This window comes from Anopheles arabiensis, chromosome 2 (assembly GCF_016920715.1).
Source record: "Anopheles arabiensis isolate DONGOLA chromosome 2, AaraD3, whole genome shotgun sequence".
Classification (NCBI taxonomy): Eukaryota; Metazoa; Arthropoda; class Insecta; order Diptera; family Culicidae; genus Anopheles; species Anopheles arabiensis.
Window position 1 is genome coordinate 9,067,483 of NC_053517.1, and position 17,346 is coordinate 9,084,828.

General features: G+C 46.7%; 1 protein-coding gene across 3 annotated transcripts in view; it reads right to left on the reverse strand.

The window, feature by feature from the left end:
- Positions 1 to 515: 515 nt before the first annotated feature.
- LOC120893767 (estrogen-related receptor gamma) overlaps positions 516 to 17,346 on the reverse strand; it is a 31,699-nt gene continuing 14,868 nt past the window's right edge. For 2 of the 3 annotated variants that reach the window (XM_040295862.1, XM_040295863.1), the window contains exons 3-7: positions 4,787 to 4,927; positions 4,393 to 4,696; positions 3,563 to 4,314; positions 3,292 to 3,464; positions 516 to 3,202 (exon numbers count right to left, since the gene is read on the reverse strand). In XM_040295862.1, the coding sequence (XP_040151796.1) occupies positions 3,040 to 3,202; positions 3,292 to 3,464; positions 3,563 to 4,314; positions 4,393 to 4,696; positions 4,787 to 4,921 (1,527 nt within the window). In that variant the 5' untranslated portion in view covers positions 4,922 to 4,927 and the 3' untranslated portion in view covers positions 516 to 3,039. Of the gene's footprint in view, positions 3,203 to 3,291; positions 3,465 to 3,562; positions 4,315 to 4,392; positions 4,697 to 4,786; positions 4,928 to 14,084; positions 15,058 to 17,346 lie in introns of those variants that run through there. The other variant, XM_040295861.1, reaches the window with a different exon arrangement.

Below are 17,346 nucleotides of genomic sequence, written 5' to 3' on the forward strand. Positions count from 1 at the left end.
AGGTTTTTACGGACTATTTCTACAACCAAATGGTCATCAACAAATGCGTGTATGTCTGTGTCGGATGACTGAAGATTTAATATCCATTATTGAAAACAAAACATAATTTTACAAAACAAATCATCGCTGTTAATTGAACTATGAACAAAATAGCACATTTGAAACGTTTTTTAATTAAAAATTGTGCCTGTAAATAAGAGATAGCACACTAGGGTAGCCGGGAATGTACACATATGTACATTTGATTACTTTAATTACCAAACTTTTTCAATTAAAACAACACATCACGTGATGACATCCGCACACACCGTATATGCGTGCGGCAAGAACATTAGTAGATGAGCTGAGAATGAGATGGAATTTAAATAAAAAGTAAGATGGTCAGTCAACACTCTGACCATAATTGAATGGACGAACAAACATAATCACAAAAGTGTCCCCTTGGATAGAGCTGACAACGATACACCTAGGCATTTCTTTCCTTTACCGCTTCTCCCTTACCCCAACACTCCAAGTCGTATTTTCCGCATTAGCAAAATAATGCCTGCTGTATTTCTATTTAACGATCCATCATCATCATCATCATCATTCGATAACCATTCCGCCGCCCCAATTCAGCTACCTTACGCGTGACGGTGTAATGTTGTTGTTGTTGCTGGAACGTATACACTCTCTCTCTCCCTCTCTTTCGCCGTACAAACCATCACCATTACGGCACCTCAATTTCAACTAACATATGCTACTACTCGAACAATGTCCAACGTCCATTTTTTTTTAAACTATCGTCACGTACACAACGCAAGAACGCAATCGCGCTATACAATCCCTGAGACAATCACCTTAAAACGTACCCACCAGACTCGTCGACCAGCCAGTGCCGTCGTTACAGCTTTTCCCATTGTTTTTCCCCCCGCCAACACGACATACACGGTTAAAAATCTTGGAAGATTTTTCCTACTCGCTACTAGATACGGCTACGCTCCTGCATTTACTTGCTGTACTGCAGGCAGGCAATGGATAAATTGCATAATCTTCCGGCAAGCGGGCAAAAGAACAAAAACACTTCCTTCCAAACCTTGACCCTTTGCTTTGCTTTGCTGTCGAAGCCTAATAATGCCTTTCTATTACCATGCGTCACACGTTTTGTATGTGAAAGGACCTGTGGTTTCAGTCGAATTGTGGCTTTTGTTGTCGTTTAGTTTCGCTCCCCACCTACGCAGCGAAGTTTATCTCTTTCACTTACAATGCGGGGTTCGTGTTACATCTCTTTTCTACTGTTGCATATGTACATAATAAAGGTTTTTGCAAATATATGGAACTGTTTCTAAAAGTTTGTTTCCATTCTTCTCTATGGTTTTGTATCGTTTGTTGCAGTTGCTTGAAGACCATTTCGTTTTGTATGCTCGGTTGCTGGTTTTGTAGTGTCGTTCTCTCTCTCTCCCTACAATACACTGTTACTTTTGCTTGTCTTTCTACGCTTTTTTGTCTGAGCTATGCTACGCTCGTAAGAAAATATTAAACTCTACAGCGACAGCTTTGGTAGAGTTTAGCAACTTTCGAACGAAATAAAATCATACTGATCTGATTGTTCTTCCCCTTTGCCGCCTCTTCGCCACGTTGAACGATCGTTTGCTCTGGGATAGTTGTACTGTAATGTTACCTGTTGTAAAATGGGAGACAGCTTTTATTCACACCTTCTCTTCGAATGTTCCCAATGTCTCCGTATCCAAGCAGCTGCTTTCGTAAAACACATTTGCGCGTGTGAGATTCAGCTGCTTTGCATCGTGACAACACACTTCCACATCGTTTAAACCACATTTACAGTAAGTATTTTAGTTCAGCATCAGCCATCGTTAGTTGCCTTCTCCCTCTCTGTCTCTCTCTCTATTGCAATCGGCGAAGAACATTCATTCTTCTATAACGAGCACAGCAGTGTGCAAACGATAAAACATTATTTTAAAAAAATACACCTGACACACCCCGTGTGGACGCGTACCACACGCTCTCACTCTTACGCACACACGCTCACACTCAATTACACAAATCTTCTGTCTGATGCGATTACAAAAACATTGCTTTTTTCTGTACATAAATTACTACGGCACTTGTACGGCCACTATACGAGGGTATAGATATTGCAATATGAATTCTTAATAATGTTCCACTGTCCCTCTGGCCGCTCTTGTCTGTGTCTAACTCTATTTGTGTGCGTGTGGTCGTTATTTATTTTAAAACAAAAAACTGACTCTCTAAAACAAACAATACTCTACTGTTCTGAGGAATTTAGCGTTTAAAATCGATTTTTTAAAAGTAAGCATCAATCTCACTGGAGTTTAATTTGAATATGACTGCTGCGCTAACACACGCACGCTACAAACAGTGCATTGTAATATGCGGCAATATTAACTGCAGTGCTTCAATGAAACAAGCAGGTGAGGAAGGAGTTCACCTCTTCTAATAAGAACAGCCATCGGACCGGTCCGAACATTGCCCTACAATTGACTTACGATGGAGGATTGCTTTCTCTCTCCACCACACTACTGAGCCGGCGTGTCTCGCGGTAACTTAAACACAATAAACGTATAGCATAAGAAAAGGACGACAGCGAATCACGCCCATCATATTCACGTCCACGTAACGTTTGAAATCAATTCGTTTGAAACCTGCAACCCAGTTACACAGAAAAAAAAACACACACTGAACATCAGGTGCTCCCTCCCAATCAATCAGGTGGTGGAGCAACAACTGTTTGTACAGCTGCAACAACGCGCGTTTCTCTAAGAAACCGAGTGCGCTACTAGCAGAAGTAGAGTAAAACAGATATATGTATGTGTACCTTAAAACTACGTAAACAATTCGAATAACGCTGGGGTAACCATTCCACGAAATTATAGTCACAACTTCCAACCGTGACTGCGCCCGCGCGCGTCCGATGCCCTTGATCGCTACACCTCTCTCTATGCGTTTGTAGTCATTTTGTGTTAGGGCTAGTTGTTGTTCAAGAGCTTGAGCGGTTGCTTTTTAATAAAAAGCCACATCTTATCGCGAGACCGACTCGAGCATTTCGACGAACAGCTTGTTCATCGTCACATTGCCCTCGATATGCACATTCGTCCAGAATTTGCGTATAATGTGGTCCGCCTGCCTTAACGATGGCAGCAGCAGCAGCAACTGTTGCTGATGTGATACTGCCTGATGTTGCCTGCCGAAAAGGAAAACAAAGAGAGAGAGAGAAAGAGACATTACACCATTTGCCGTTGCGTTGTTTCTTGCCCAAGCGCCAAAGCTTACCTTAGCAACAACACACAATCGTTAAGTGCGTACAGTATCGAGTCACGGATTTTCTTGAGCGCACTGTAGTTATCCAGTCTGATATCACAATTTGACAGCGACAGGGCCTTCAGCAGATAGTACTCCTCCTTGGTCGCCGAGATCTTTTCCAATCGTTGGGTGATTTGTGCGAGCTGTTTGAGGAAAAGAGATGCAGAAAAGGGGTAGTCAGTAAGAGAGTAATGCACCCGTAACACGAAAGAAAGCTTTGCCTGCTTGATTACAAACTTACATGGTTGTAGAGATCAAGCGCACCGCACTCCTTTGCTGATCGCTCGTCCAGCCAGAAATCGGTGGCAAAGTACAGCCGACCGTCGAACGGTATCGACCGGTAGGCAAGCATTAGCGTCAGCAGCTCGGCCCAGCTCACCTGCAGCAGCCGCATCTGATCGTTGAGCGGCAGATCGGTGAAGCCCGGTATCTGCTTCGCCCACCCGATCACCCCGACCAGCTCCTTATCGTATATATCACTCAGCACGCTCAATATTTCCTGTGCATCGCCACCGATCGCCATCCGATCGAGGCCGGAATCGGCGGCAGCCGCCGTGGCACCACCACCGCCGCCGGGCGAGTGGCTACTGTTGCTGCTTGCCGACGACGACGACGACGAGGACGACGAGTACGACGAGCTGGACGCTTGGCCACCGTTGCGCTCCTCGCCGACGGTCATCATGCTGTCGCCCCCGGTGCCACCGATCGAGAGCGGATCCGGCTCGAACGAGGATAATACTTCCAGGATCTTGATGTCCTCGAGCGTTTGGGCCGTGTACTGCTGGTTCGACTGAATGATCTGCATCTGGTACGGGTTCGAGCACGGATTGCGGCGGTACTTTTGCCGGCCGCCCCGCACCCGATCCAACCGGACGCCCTCCTTCAGCATCCCCATCAGCAGACACTTGCGGAACCGGCACGCCTGGCACGCTTTCCGTCGCCGTTTGTTAATCTCGCAGTCGTTGCTCGCGGGACAGGTGTACTCGATGTTTCCTGCAAACACACACACACATAAACAGGACAAATTAAATCACAATCTGAACCTAGCGAGCAGTGCTTTGCGTCCCTTACCTTGAATGGTGCGTTTGAAAAATGCTTTACATGCCTCACAGCTGGCAACGCCGTAGTGGAATCCGCTCGCGACGTCCCCACACACCAGACACAGGCGGCGCGGCAGCTCCTCCTTGATCGTGTCGTGGCTCGTCCCATCGCTGCCAAAGTCCCCGATCGCGGACGTAGTCGAGCTGCAGAACTGGCGGTCCGGCGAGCCGGGTGACTGAGGTTTGGTGCTGCCGCTGCTTCCACCGGCACCACCGCTGCCGTGCAGCTCGGTCAGATGTGTGTCGCCGTTATTGCTGCTGCATTTGAAATCCATCTGCGGAACAGCGATACAAAACGGGGAAAAATGATTAAAACGTGCCCGGTACGATGATGTAGGCATGATGATGAGCAAACACAACTTTACCTTTCCCGTGGGCGAATTGCCGTACAGTATGTTGGTTTGAGAGAGGCTGCCGACCGACGACGGCGAGGGACTGCAGCAGGACGTTTCGATCAGTTCCTGTTTGATCCTTGCAGGCGTTCCATCACCTGCCATCATCGACACCTACACACAGAGAGGAGAAGAGGGCGAAAACAACAACAAAAATAAGCGTTTAATGTTAATTACAAAACACACAAAACCATTTTGTTGAGCAATTTAAAATGCATTGTTTAAAAAAAAAGAAGTAAAATAACGCTCCGTCTGTCACACCTCATTTGTGCGACACAATTATCTGCCCTATTGTGCAACGCGTGTTCGGTCGTGCAACAACGAGAACAAAAAAGTAAACGAAGCTTAAAAAGCAAACTAATTTGCCACTTTTGAACTGTCCATAAATATTCAAACGTATTAAATCAAACTGCAAAACGGTTCCAAGATCGCATAACAGCCTGAAGTGCACAGGGGTGCTTTTTGCAGCAGCGTCACTAAGAACTAAGATCAACTTAATTACGAGGGGGAAAGAAAGCTGCTGGAGCGCTAGAAGAAGAAGAATCAAAACTACTCCGCTTAAGTAGAATAAAATTAATCGCATTCAATACGACGCACAAAGCACAAATTAGCCAAGACGGACTACGTTTTTTAGCATGCTGCGCGCTTCGCTCCCACGTTCGTTCGCTGATCACCACCCAGCATCAGGGTATATAATGACGCTTTGGTTAGCTTATATGGGGTGGTGGTTCCTACTACAGCTCTGTTTGCTTTTTTGTCGGTCCACCGAGAGACAAAAAAAAGGCACGAGAAATTAACTGCACCACACCGAACGTGCAACGTGCGCCCAATGGCACAAAAGTGCCCACTTGCAGCTACCGGTTAAAAATTGACCGTAATTAATTCTATTTTTTTTTTCTCCACCTTCTCTGACTTCCTTTTGTGTGTTCGTCTCTCGGTTCGGCGATGTACGTTTTACGATGTGTGATAACAACAAAAAAAACGTGCATCTTCTTCACGCTAGTCGATTTTGGGCAGTGTGTGGCTTGGAAGAACCAGGGGATTGGCTTCATTTTTTGGGGCCCCTTCGCATGATGCACTCATTTCCCTCCAAAAAAACCCGCAAACCAGCGCCACCACGACGCTGCTGGACACGCTTAATGCACAATTGATTGATGGATTTACTGCGATTCCCCGTTCCCTGTTACCTGTCTCTTGCGAGATCGCGCCAGAACGACGACGACGATGATGATGATGATGATGGGGTGATGTTGGACATGGAAGGAAGGACGGTAGATGTTTCGATACGGTTGCATTCGCATGGTAATCCCCCAAAATGCGATCCACAATTACAATAATCATTTCTACCCGCTTCTTCGCACACCCTACCCACCCATCCCTCTTGTTGTGCGTGTGCAGTAGGGAAACTGCATGGTCAGTGAGTTCTGCAACTCTTTCTATTTTTTCGCTGGGTGGAACAAGAATAAAATGCAAGCAAACCAGCACAACCACCACCAAAAAAAGGCCCATTAATCGATCCACCAACTACTCCTACTGGCAAAAAAAATAAAAAAAAACGGGAAGCGTGTAATGAGCTGCAGTTTCGATGCAGATTGGCGTTTCTTCCTTTCTGTCCGTTTTGTTTGTTTTGCTGTGCAAAAGCTGGCGGTGCTATTGTGCTTGCGTGAGTCGCTGTTGTTGCTGTGCTAATCCTTCCGGTCGTTCTGCTGCTGCTGGTGGTGGATCGAAACCTTGACACTGACCAATGACCCTTCCCCTTCCCCCAGTAAGGTGTGAGTGGTGTTTTTTGCCAAATAATCATCATGCATCATCATCATAGCCACAATAGCGCTCACTGCAGCGGGATGACGATATGATGCAGTCGTTGCAAAGTGCGTTCAGGCGTGAAGAAGATGCAGAACCGTGCTTCCAATTTGGCCCAAAGAATCCACACCCCTGTTTTCTGCGGTTGGTTGGGGAAGAAGGGATTGAATGATTTTTGTTCGATCGAATGAGCCAAACTATTCGAATGGTGAAATATACTTCGTTCAAAAGGGGAACAGCTCCCAGCAGCTTCATTTATAGCTTCATGCTTCCCCCCACAACGGTTCGCTCGATTCGATTTCGCGTCCGGGGTGGGTCGGAACACGTCGCGAATGAGTCGAGACTTTCTGCACCCTTCCTCTGTGTGGTGGTGATTGGCGTTTAATTCTTACCACCGGATCCGTGTCGGATACACATTTTACAGCAAATCCATTTCAGTAAAAGAAGTGGAAAAATAGCAATCGCACAGCACAACACAACATCAACAAAAAAACGAACGATCTCGTCTCGGTGGGGTTTTATTAATTTATCACAGCATGATGATGATGATGTACGGCAGGCGGAAGTCGTCTCCGTTTGCTGAACGCTGAACAGGAGAGGCAAATGGATGGGGGAGGTTTTGGTGCAGCTCGGATGAATTACAATTACTAAATTTTTACCATTCGTTACTTCGCTAGATTTCCTTTTCAATCGAGATTAAATGTCAAGAATTTCCCTGCTTTCTTTCGGCTCCAAAATTCAAATCGATTGGGGTTGAGGACGCCACCAGAGTTGATGTTTTGTGCACAGCTTTTAAAAATCCATTCTTAATCAAAGCAAAGGTAACCGAGCCGGAAATTAAACGCTAAAGGTTCTCCCGCACCTATTAATCCTTCCAATCCGGCAGGACAGCTTTATGATCGATTTGATCCGGGTTTGTTGAAGTATTAAGTTCGCCCGAAATCAGCATCAAATCGTCGGCCAAATCCAAATCGGCCTCAGAGCAAATGCCTCTTCCGTATACCGTTTGTGCTATGCTCGTAACGAAGCGTAGAAGACAGCATGATCTTTGCTAGACGCTCACTTTTACTTTCAGCGTGTCTTCTCACTTCATCATCATCATCATCACTTTCAATCTCACCGTAATCTATCGCTTCCCTGCTTCGAAAACGAAAACCATATTCTTCCATCCAATTTCCCCCGTGCCCTCTGTTGTGTTGTGTTGGTGTGCTGCTTTCGGCAACAGAGAACGCGAAGATGAACCGCGGTGGTAGTGAATAGAAGCAGCAGAGATCTCGGGGCGGCAGCAGCTCTACTGCTGCGAGTCTTGGAATGGGAAAATAACAACACAAACAGCGTGCGTGGGGCTCGGGCTAAGAAAACGTTCCATTCCCTCCCGCCCATCGTAAAAACGATTGCTAGAAAAGCAATTAGCAAGCAGTGCAAAGTGGCGTAGGCAAACCAGCGTCTAGCCCCGCGGTAATGGAGAGGATGGTTGAGGTGTTGTTGTGTACGCCCCCCGCTGTTGTTTTTCTGCTCCCTATTATTCTCACATTCGCTTCGGTTTCGTAACAAAATTACAACTTCAAGTGAGATGGAGCACAACATTTAGCATGCTTCTTGCGTATGGGGACGCTCAAGTGTGGGGGGGGGGGGGAAGGACTACACTTAGCCACCATAACAGCGCGGAAAAAGCTCAACGGGGCTTTTTCGCCATTCCAGGTTCCGCTTTTCGGCTCCTTCTGCCTCGACCGTCATCAAAACAACAGACCCCGCCACGCCGGCAGCCGCTTAGACACGCTTGGTTGACGCGCTAATAAAGCTCTCCGTTCTCTCTGCGGCTCTTATAGCGACAGCTTGGTAACACTTTGGTCGGCAGCTATTCTCCTCCATTCGGGTACACCAAATGGGGATGAAAAGGGGACGGCGATGGTGTATAATGGGGTGGCCGTGACATAATAGTAGTAAAAGCCTCTCGCATCTCGGTCAAGTTCAAGGCAATATAGAGAGGCGGCTGGGCCGGCACCACTACCACTACAAAGACGTGTTTGTCTCGATTGCATCTCGGACGCTCAGCTGCTAGATACGGCGCACCGTTTTGTACTTGGACCGGCTCGATCGGTCCTCCATAGCAATACCATTCATCTGTGAAAGACGGGGGGTTCATAAATCAATGGGTTTCGCGTTCGGACTTTCTCGCACAAGAAAGTAAATGGTTGGAAAAAGCATATTTTGATTAAACTGTTCCACCAGAAGCCGACTAATGAATCGCATTATAAAGGGAGGAGCAAAAAAGTAATAAATGCATGCCCAACATTGGGCGGCGAAAAGCGGCAACAACAACATACTGATAGGAACACATCGCATCGCGTTGAGGGTCAAAATTCATTATGTAAACGATTGCACTATCTTCCTGCAGGCTGAATCGAGCAGGAGAGCGAAAGAACAAATAAAAAAAGACCTGCCATGACAAGAAAGCAAGAAAAAATGCTTCACTGCATCCCGCACAGTGATCGTTTTGCATCCACTTTGACCTCACGGTCACGGTGAAAGATCAGAGCGCACAAACCGTCGACCGTCGGCGACGAAACCGGATTGTTCCCGTCGCTTACTAAGCTTACCAGACACCGCTCCGAACTGTTTGATGTAATCTTAGCCATGCCAGGAGCCCACAGCCTCAGCCAAGAGTATCTCACGATCTGTACGACATGCAGGGGGCATTGCATCCTACCGTGCACACCTCCAATAGTCGGTCGGGGAAGATGCCAAAGTCACTACAGCTTCACATGATGATGATAACACACGCCATCGTACTATCAGCACTTGAATACAAAAGCAGCACTGAGCAGCTGAGGGGTACGTAGGGAACGTTTCTCAAACGCTGATGTCTTCGGTTCGGCTTCGAGGACTTGGAGTGTAGTGGCGATCGACCGGGATCGTAAACAAATCCAGTCGCTTCCAGACCAAACTTTGCACGCACGCACAAACCGCATGCGGCGACGAGCGATCGCGAACCACCACGTCGCCACCCGAGGAACGCATCGACGAGGAGAGCCCCTGTCGTCATCGTGTGCTTCCCCAACCTCGGGTGCAATACGGTTTGCTTCTTGCAGGCCGGAGTTCCAGTTCCAGCGGAATGCATTATGCAACACGCCATCACACTATCATTCTTCTGTTGTTTGTGCGAAAATTGTGTTTAATGGGAAACTTCTCCATAGAAAGATTCCTATTGGATGATTGTTTAACTTTAAATGTATAATTTCTTTGTTGGAATTTAGTAATGTTGTGTTCGACACATCTTTTAACGAATGGTTGGATGTGGTTGATGTAACAAAATAATAGAATTATATTATTCTGAGAAACGTTTTAAACTGATCATTTAGAATCACGCAAGCAAAACTCGCAACCCACACCAGTAGCAAAACTCATTTACGTCCGCCTTATGACAGGCACTCTCTGTTAAATCCTCTGCCCCCCCCTTAAAACAACTGCTTGGTCTGTCCTCAGTCTCCATCCTGCGAAACGTCTCTGCACTCTGCCCCTAGCCGCAAGCTGACAGGGCTGACAGAAGTGCTGGCAAGATTTATCGTTCCTCGGAATCGATCGAAAAGTGCATCAGCATCGGCGAACAGAGAAACACAGGTGTGTCTGCTGTGCAAGCGGCTCGCTCAACGTCTCTTTAATGGCCTCGTTAAAGTCAACCTGCAGAGTTGTGACAGGAAACGGTCAGATCAAATCACACACTCAACCACACTGGCGCAGGATCAGTGACGGGCGATTTGCGTGCGTGCGCGCGCGCGCGCTCGTTCCTTCTAATTCGCTGTCAACTTTTCGTCATCGGGGAAGGGAAGATAAAAAAACACAAAAAAACTCCAACTTAATCGTTTCCCCTTCATGTTTCCTATCTGTTGCCATAAATCTTGCCAACACAGTGCTGCACACACACGTATATGCTGGAAACTGCACTGGAAGTGGTTGTCATTCGGGCAGCCACAAATCACGGCAAAGGTGTAGTGATAATTAAATTAAAAATGCATAAAAACTTATCACCCCCCTTGAACAGATCGCCTCCAGAGGGAAGGAAGGACAAAACTGCGTTTGTTTTAATAGATGGGGTGGTGGTGACGTGCGGTGTGGTATCAGTCACACGAAATTAAATGTCGGTAAGCGTCCGTCATCCGACCGGGGGGGCTTGCTGGCTTTGTTAGAGCAAAACCAAACGAATTTGGTCGAAAACCTCGGAACGGATACGGAAATTCCGCGATGAGCAACGAACGAAGAAGATCTCGTAAAATGCGAATGTCGCAACTTACTGACGGATTGGAGAGAAACAGAGAGCGCGCGATGGAGCGATCGATAAGTTGCGTTTAATGTCTCACCGGTTTAATGAAACAACAAAAGCCAAAATGATGGCTAGCAACTGTTTGCAGGACAAAATTCACCCCCAAAACACAGCTTCACCTTCTGGAAGGAACACATCAGGCTTTGTTTGTTGCCAAAAACAAAAATCGCACAATCTCCCCAAACACTTATCAATCCAGCGCGCTATACATACACATACACATTCGCCGCAGCTCGCAACACACATATGGCCCCGTAACGATCGCGTTTTGCATAGCGTGAAAAAACACATTCTCGTTTACAAAATTGCTTAAAAGGTACAGAAACAAGGAAAAAAAACACGACAGCGGCAACAACGACGACGACAGCAAAAAACGTACACCACAGCAACATCATTTCACGTACGGCGAGAGGCAAACCTCGGGCCGGTGTTTCGTCCGTTCCCTGGCGGCCATTGTGCGCGCTGGGGGTGTTTTCGTGCGGCATTTGCTTAGTAGGATGCGATTAGTTTTAGTCGTTTTAGTCATTCCGACGTTAGATTTTTCCAGCGTTCGGTCTACCGTATCCGTTCGTCAGTTTCGGTTATTTTGTGCGTGTGCTGTGTGCGCAACTTTACTTATTTCGTGCGTTCATGTGTGTGCGTGTATGTAACATTCTTGTTTCGCCGACCGGATAATTTTGAATCTGGATTCCCTTTCCATTAACGAACGCGCCCTTATATGATGGTTTTTATTCCCATTTTCAATGCTAGAAACAGTTTTTGCCATCGTTTGATGGAATTTCCTTCAAATGATGGAATTATTTAAGCGGAAACTGCCCTATTACGGATGAAGACGTACTGATAAAAGAATGTTAGGATAAATTCAAACGCTATTACAGTCGTTGCTGCTAAATTTTGGCTCTAAGTCACCTATATTTTTGTCTCTAAGGCATCATGTTTTGTACCTAAAGCATCAATTTTTGGCTTTTAGACCGTTCTTTTGGTTACACAATTTTACCGGATGTCTGCAACAGTGTGTTCCACATGTATTCAATTTCAGCTAAATTAGCAATTGTTTAAATGATACAAATTGTTACGCAAAATTTCTAAGTCTTAATAGAGTGAAACATGTTTTGAAACAACACAAAAAAAACAATCAAATTACAAGGTTTTTGTGGTGTAAAATTACAGTCGTTACCGCAAAATTTTGGAATAAAGGCATCAATTTTTGACTCTAACCAACATAATTAGGTTTGTAAGTCAACATTTTTTTACTCTTGTAGGAATCATGATAAATTTACAATAGTAGTTGAGCTGATTTATGAAAACTGTAATTAGACAATGCAAAAACCGTGTAATATAATTGTTTGTTGTAAAAAAACTGATAAAATTGAACAAATTTTCAGAAAACCCGGGTCTTTGGTTCAAAATATGTGGCAACGTTAAATTTTGTAAATTAAGCGATTGACTTAAAGTTGAATTAAATTGATGCCTTATAGATAAAAATTGATGCTTTAGAGACAAAATTTGATGCGGACTGTAAAACAGCGATGCCTTTGATGTAAAAATGGATGCGCACTGTCAAAACTTGTTGCCTTAGAGCCAAAATGTGAGGCTTTATTAAAAAATTGAAGTAAAACGCAAACCACCAAACGTGTAAGCAATTTTTATCTCAAGTCATCAGTCGAAGCCAAACCTGATATCAAGATGGTTTATCCCTGTCCTACCGAAGCTTATATGAAAGATCACACAAATATACTCTCTTCGGTGATGATCAATGATGGGAAATAGTTACACCCCTCACAATCATTCAAACAGCATAATTGCGTTTGAGCAATTCAACCAACAAAATACGCTCATAAACGCACACACACACACATGTCAAAGAAGAATAAAAGACTATTGATCATACGATCATTACACGTGTGATGCAAAACAAGCAAACAAAAACTCACAGAAAACAATTTTAAAAGGCGTTGAAAGCTCAACACAAATCATTCCGATCAATCACCGATCGACACCAACCTGCCCCCTAAGGGGGTTTGGGATTTTTGTTTTATGTCAAGCATCTAACAAACATGACAAATTGATTGACATTTTCAACCTTTTTTTTCATTTCTCTCTCATCAAACAGATTTCTGACGGACGCTAAACACAAAAGCTGGAAATGGATGGGCGCAAAAAGAGTTCTTTTTTTTTTTGACGGAATTCACACTGAAAATCATGCACAGAAAGGCTCTAGCTCTTCCATTTGCGAACGAAATGAAAATCCAGCGCATCCATTACCGGCGTTTCATTGCCACTCTTGAACCTCACCAGGAGAGCGGCTGCCAGAAGCCAAAAGAGAAAGGGTAAAAAAATCAAACTTCCAAAAATTTCTTTCCACCCCCCATCTCCCATCTCCACCCACACACCCTTACCATCGCCCGCACGCACATCACCATCAATCATCATCTCTCGGTAGTTTTTCACGCGCAACGTATCGAACCAACGCGTTCCCCCTGGGTGGGGGCAGTGGCGGGGTGTGTGTGTGTGTAGCGAATTTACAACAGGCGTGACACGATAGAACATCAAGCAAACCAAAAAAAAAAAGGAGCCTTCCCTTGCAACCTCCCCGGACGGGAACAACAACACAAATCGCGTTAGCGTTTCCCTCACACAACACCTTCTACCCCCACTGAGTAGCTCATAAACCATCCGAACCGAAGCATCGATCGATGTGGATGAATGAAAGGATGGTTTGGAGGAGGGCCGCCAGGAGGTTCGTTGGAGGACGCCGTCCAGAATTGGACGTTAGAACGTACGAGAATGTAACACGAGAAGGTAACGCTCGCGCGTGTGTGTGTCTGTGCGCGCGGTAAAGGGCTGCGCGAACGGAAAGGAAGCGAGCGCGAGGGCCACTGACATAATAATAATAGTAGTGCGCGACTACTTATCCATCCATGCCGGCCCGCGAGCCCCCCCCCGCGGGGAGCAACAAGAGAGCACGAGGGTGAAGGGACAACACATTAATTGTGCAATAACGCTTTGTACAAGCGGCGTACGTGTGTGTGTGTGTGTGTGTGTATCGGTGTTATATCATCCCTCCGGTGCAGCAGCAGCAGCAGCATACAGAACTCCGCGATCGATCCGATTTGCAACGAAATGCACCAAATTCAACCAACTCACCACTTCTTGCATCCAGCTGTCCATCGTGCTGCCGGGTTCGGTATCCAGTGTGTATGTGTGTATGTGTGGATTGACTGGATTGGCTGAACTTCTTTTCCCCTCCACTCGCTGTTCACAAAACACTTGCCGGGTCCATATATCGCCTGTGCAAAGGGTGCTTTTGTTGTTGATCACAATTGGCTTCCACCCCCCTTATTTTTGTTGTTGGTCAGCCAACTACCACACAAACCGGCAAACTTGAAGGAAATGACACTGTACACTGCACCTGGTGCGCATCCAAAAGTGCAACGATATTGTTTGTGGGTGTACTGGTGCACAACACGTCGATTACTCTCCCTTAAACACACACACACACACAATCCCGCAGTGCCGCAACTGGATTCGCGGGTGGGAGAAGGCCACTTACGTCCGCTGTCCGCCGGAGTGAGAGTGAATGTTTGCTGTTCCCGAGCGACCGGATTTTCACCGGTCTCCACCGGACTACGGGGGTTTTCCCTAAAGCAGAATTCAACACACACACCGATTTTTGGAACGTAAAAACGGAGATTCGATCACACCGCGATCGGTGTTGCTCGATCGGGTTCGGAACACACTTTACTGGAGCTTACAATCACACACAGAGAGCTGGTAGGCACACACAAAGGTATACGTTTTCCGCTTCCAAAACAGTGAAACAAGAGGAAAAAGCACAGGCACACACATCAACTGCACATCCCCTTCCTTTGCCGCCTTTACACACACCCAGTGTGTGTGTTTGGCGTACTTATTACAGCGTTCTTTACGATCGCACAAGCCGTTTGCGACTTGTTTTTCGGGTTTCTGTGTCTCTCGGTGCGGGCTCTCTGCCTCTCTCTCTCTCTCTCACACACACACACGCTAGCACCCGTACACGATCGTTTGGTTTGCGTTCGGTTTGGCCTGCTTGGCTCGTGTCCGTTCCGTACCGAGCGACGGCAAGTCTCGTACTGAGCGCGGTGCGATTCGCGAATTTTGTTTTTCATCTACCCAATTCCCGTTGCCCGCTGTTGTGTTGCGGCTCCGCCAATAAACACGTTGCGCGTCGCCGCCGCCACCATCACCGCCGCCACCATTACCTCTCACACACACACGCGCGCGCGGATAGAGAACACTCACACACGATCACTTATCGGTGCGTTGCGTTTGTGGCGCTCTTCGCAGGTGTGTGTGTGTGTGTTAGAGGGGGTGGGTGTTCAGAAGGGGTGGGTTTTTGTTTTTATTTCAATCGCGACTCGCGCTCGGACCGAAGAACACTCTGTTCACTCTGCTACCAATACTTATTACTAGTAGCGAGCGTGCCGGCCCTCGCTTCTCTCTCTCTCGCTCGCACTACTCGCAATTTAATAGCTCGCGCGTTTTGATATGCGTTTCTTCCACCCCACTGAATGGGGGAGCTACCACACGCAAATTTCCGACGGCCTCTCCGTACACACACACACACAGACACACCGCATCGATGTGTTTTTGTCGCCGTCGTCGTGTCGAGCCTCCTTCACTCGGCATAAGACGTCCGCTGATGACGGCGTCCAAACAGACAGACGACGTTAACAGTGAGATAATGACTGCTGCTGATGATTGTGTGTGTGGCCAGCCAAACTACCCCTCTCCCTCCTCTCCACCCACAGAAAGAGACACAGGCGCGAGTGTGTGGCATAAGAGCGGCGTGGTGCGGCTGTAGGAGACGCAATCAAGTTCGCGGTTTGGTGGTCGTGTACCCAAAAGAACGTCGCGGTTTCGCATACCTCCACCCCCTTCCTCCCCGTGTGTTTGTGTGTGTTTGTGTGTGTTCGTGTGCGCCATGTAAATAACAATCTCACAGCTGTTGCGAATACGCATACGCAGTTGAAATTGGAGTTGGCATACTGACATCATCCCTTCACTCGCTCACCCTTTACCGACACACACATACATACGCAACGAATAAACCATGACAATATGCAACCAAGCGCAACTAATCGACCGGCTCCAAAACAAAACAAAAAAATGTTGAAGAATTCGACACACCGACAACCCCCAGATGGAAAAATTTCCTCCCCAGCGGGAGAACCGGCTGGCTGGCTGGCTGGTTTGCCGATGGAAAGTGAATGGCGCTCGGTCGGCGCGAACGTGCCGCGAGTGAGAAAAGGAAAGAAAGAGTTCTACCCCTTCATCACCTCCTCCCTGTTTTGGAAAGAGAAACACACACACACACACTCACAGACACATGTACACAAGAAGCCATAGGGGGAGGAGGGGGACTGAAGAGAAGCTGTTGTTTTTATTTGTTCGCTTTTCTTTCGCTTCTTTTGCGTTCTTCCGTTCTTGCTTTTGGCTTCTTGTTTTATCGACATTTTCGGGGGTGTCGGGGGGTGGTGGGTGGCTTTTATGTTACCTTTCGCATGACTGCCAGACAAGGAGAAGGAAGGGAGGGATGGGCTGGGGGGATAATACAAGAAAGGAAGCAAACACTCTTTCCCTCTCCGACCCGGCCGGCTGTCTGTACGCACGCAATGCAGCTTTAACACTTTAAGCGCCGCGTCATATGATTTCGTATGACGGCTTTGCTCACCACTCAGCTTTGTATCTGACGCTCAGTGATTCTCTTGAGAACGAATGAGGTAGGAAAGAGAGAACGAGAACGACATGTGCTACGCCGCTTATCGCAATGAAACAAAAGAGTGATAACAATGGCCCGAGAAACTGTCGCTCTCATCGCTCTCTTGCCATGCGCTACGTGCTCACTCAAAAACTGTGACGTCAGGCTGGCGGTCAAAGTGTTAAGAGGGGCGCCTGCACGGGACTGAGTGTGTGTGTGTGTGTGAGGTGTGCTTTTCCGTGTACACAGACACGAAAGCTTTTGCTTTTTTGGTGTTGCTGTGTGCTTGTCGATGTAGCATGCCACGAAAAGGGGAAAGAGGGGCGTGGAAGGTTGGCCCGAGAAGGAAAGCACAAGCACTTCCTCCAAATCATCAATCTCAGCTGGCGCCGTACAGAAAAAGCATGCGATCGTCACAGGCACTGGGAAGGCAACAGTAGAATCGATTCGTTTTCGTGTTGAAACTAGAACAGCGCACTGAACGGAACGGGGAGTGGAAAATGTTGTGTCTCAGTCTGAGAGGTTCTAGAGGTGGAAGTCGAAACACTTTCATTTATTTTTTCTTTGTGTGTTTCTTTTCACCAAACTTATGTATGAAGAATATGATTTTTTTCACATTTGCGTTCTTACTTTCGATCAATTTTGAGAGGAGTCTTGAAGTAAAACGAT